Consider the following 1767-nt stretch of genomic DNA (forward strand, 5'->3'; position numbering starts at 1 on the left):
GCCCAGGAGTTCAGAGCCATGCGAAGCCAAGAGCACCCCTAAAGAGACTTATAAGTCACCTTTGTCAGAGACACCAAGGGTGTCTTCCTCAGCCAAGGCTGCTCCCACTCATTCTCTCCCCCAGGCCCGTGGGTCCCCATCAGTCACCTCCTGCCTACGCTCCTGCCGGCTGCTGGACACGTGTAACCATGCCTCTAGGTCGGATGAGTGAGCACTGCAAGTGTGAGGAAGACCATGAAGACCCAAGAGAGGCCCAGGGGCTGGTGGATGCGCAGCTCTCTGGGGCTGAGGAGGAGGAGGCCACATCCTCCTCCTCCTCCCCCCACTCCTCCTCCCCCTCTGTTCTGTTCCTGGGCTCGCTGGAGGAGGTAGCTGCTGCTCTGACCCCGAGTCCTCCCCAGAGCCCTCAGAGTGCCTGGCCCACCCCCACTGCCATGGCAGCCACTCCATGGAGCCAATCCAAAGGCCATGGCTTCAGCAGCCAAGATGAGGAGGGACCAAGCATCTGGGAGGACCTAGAAGATGCCAAGTCCTCGCTCCAAGACGCACTGCATTTGAAGATGGCTGACCTGGTGGGGTTCCTGCTCCTCAAGTATCGCACAAAGGAGCGTACCACAAAGGCGGAAAAGCTGAATCTGGTCATCAGAGATCACCAGGACCACTTCCCTGTGATCTTCAGCCAAGCCTCTGAGTGCACGCAGCTGGTCATTGGCTTTGATGTGAAGGAAGTGGACCCCAGCGACCACTCCTACATCCTGGTCACCATCCTGGGCCTCACCTACGATGGGATGCTGAGCGGTGAGCAGAGCATGCCCAAGACCTGCCTCCTGGTGCTGCTCCTGGGCATGATCCTCCTGGAGGGCGACGGGGCCCCTGAGGATGACGTCTGGGAAGCGCTGAGTGTCATGGGAGTGTGTGCTGCGACGGAGCGCTTCAGCTACGGGGAGCCCAGGGAGCTCCTCACCAAAGTTTGGGTGCAGGAACAGTATGTGCAGTACCGGCAGGTGCCTCACAGCGATCCTGCACACTACGAGTTCCTGTGGGGTCCCAGGGCCACGCTGAAACCAGCAAGATGAAAGTCCTGTTTTATTTGCTCAGGGTCTGTAGCAGGGATCCCGGTTCCTTCCTCTACCTGTCTGAAGAGGCTGTGAGGGATGAGGAAGAGGGGGCCTGAGCCAGAGATGCAGCCAGGCACAGTCCAGGCCCACGTCAAGCAGCTTCTCCTGCCGGGCATGAAGTGAGGCTGCTGCTTCACTGTGTGTTTGAAGAGAGAGCAGTCAGCGTCCTAAGTAGTGGAGGGCCAGGGTGAGGTGGGGGGACACGGTGCATAGCGTCTTTGGGTTTCTGTTCTCTATGATGGATCTTGGAAATGGATCTTGGTTTCCTTATGAATTTTTCAAATGAGTTCCTTTAATAGAAGGTTTAATTAGCTTCCACATCTAAGTTTGTTCATTAGCTTCCACATCTAAGTTTGTGAATGACATTCATTACATATGAATTTGTACTTATCCAGTCCAAGAGGAAGAGTTTTCCCATTTTGTAAAATAATTGGGACAGCTTCCATTGTAGTCTGTAACCGAACCTGGTGACAGGGACCTGGAACAGGAATATCCTTGGACATGTGAAAGAACTTAGCAGTCAAATCGATGGGGTCAAGAAATTGATAAATAAATGTAGAAGGTACTTAATTCTTGGCTTCTTATCCCTTCTCTTCTGTCATTCTATTAAACTAAAAGTTATATGTATACCTGGATTTGCTTGGATTAT

General features: G+C 53.7%; 1 protein-coding gene across 1 annotated transcript; it reads left to right on the top strand.

Moving 5' to 3' along the window:
* Window positions 1–203: 203 nt before the first annotated feature.
* On the top strand, window positions 204–1076 carry LOC131400629 (melanoma-associated antigen 9-like). The gene is made up of 2 exons (XM_058535329.1): window positions 204–368; window positions 531–1076. Exons 1-2 carry the CDS (start codon window positions 204–206, stop codon window positions 1074–1076), a joined length of 711 nt encoding a protein of 236 aa, XP_058391312.1.
* The last annotated feature ends 691 nt before the right edge of the window (window positions 1077–1767 follow it).

This window comes from Diceros bicornis, chromosome X (genome assembly GCF_020826845.1).
Source record: "Diceros bicornis minor isolate mBicDic1 chromosome X, mDicBic1.mat.cur, whole genome shotgun sequence".
In the NCBI taxonomy this organism is placed as follows: Eukaryota; Metazoa; Chordata; class Mammalia; order Perissodactyla; family Rhinocerotidae; genus Diceros; species Diceros bicornis.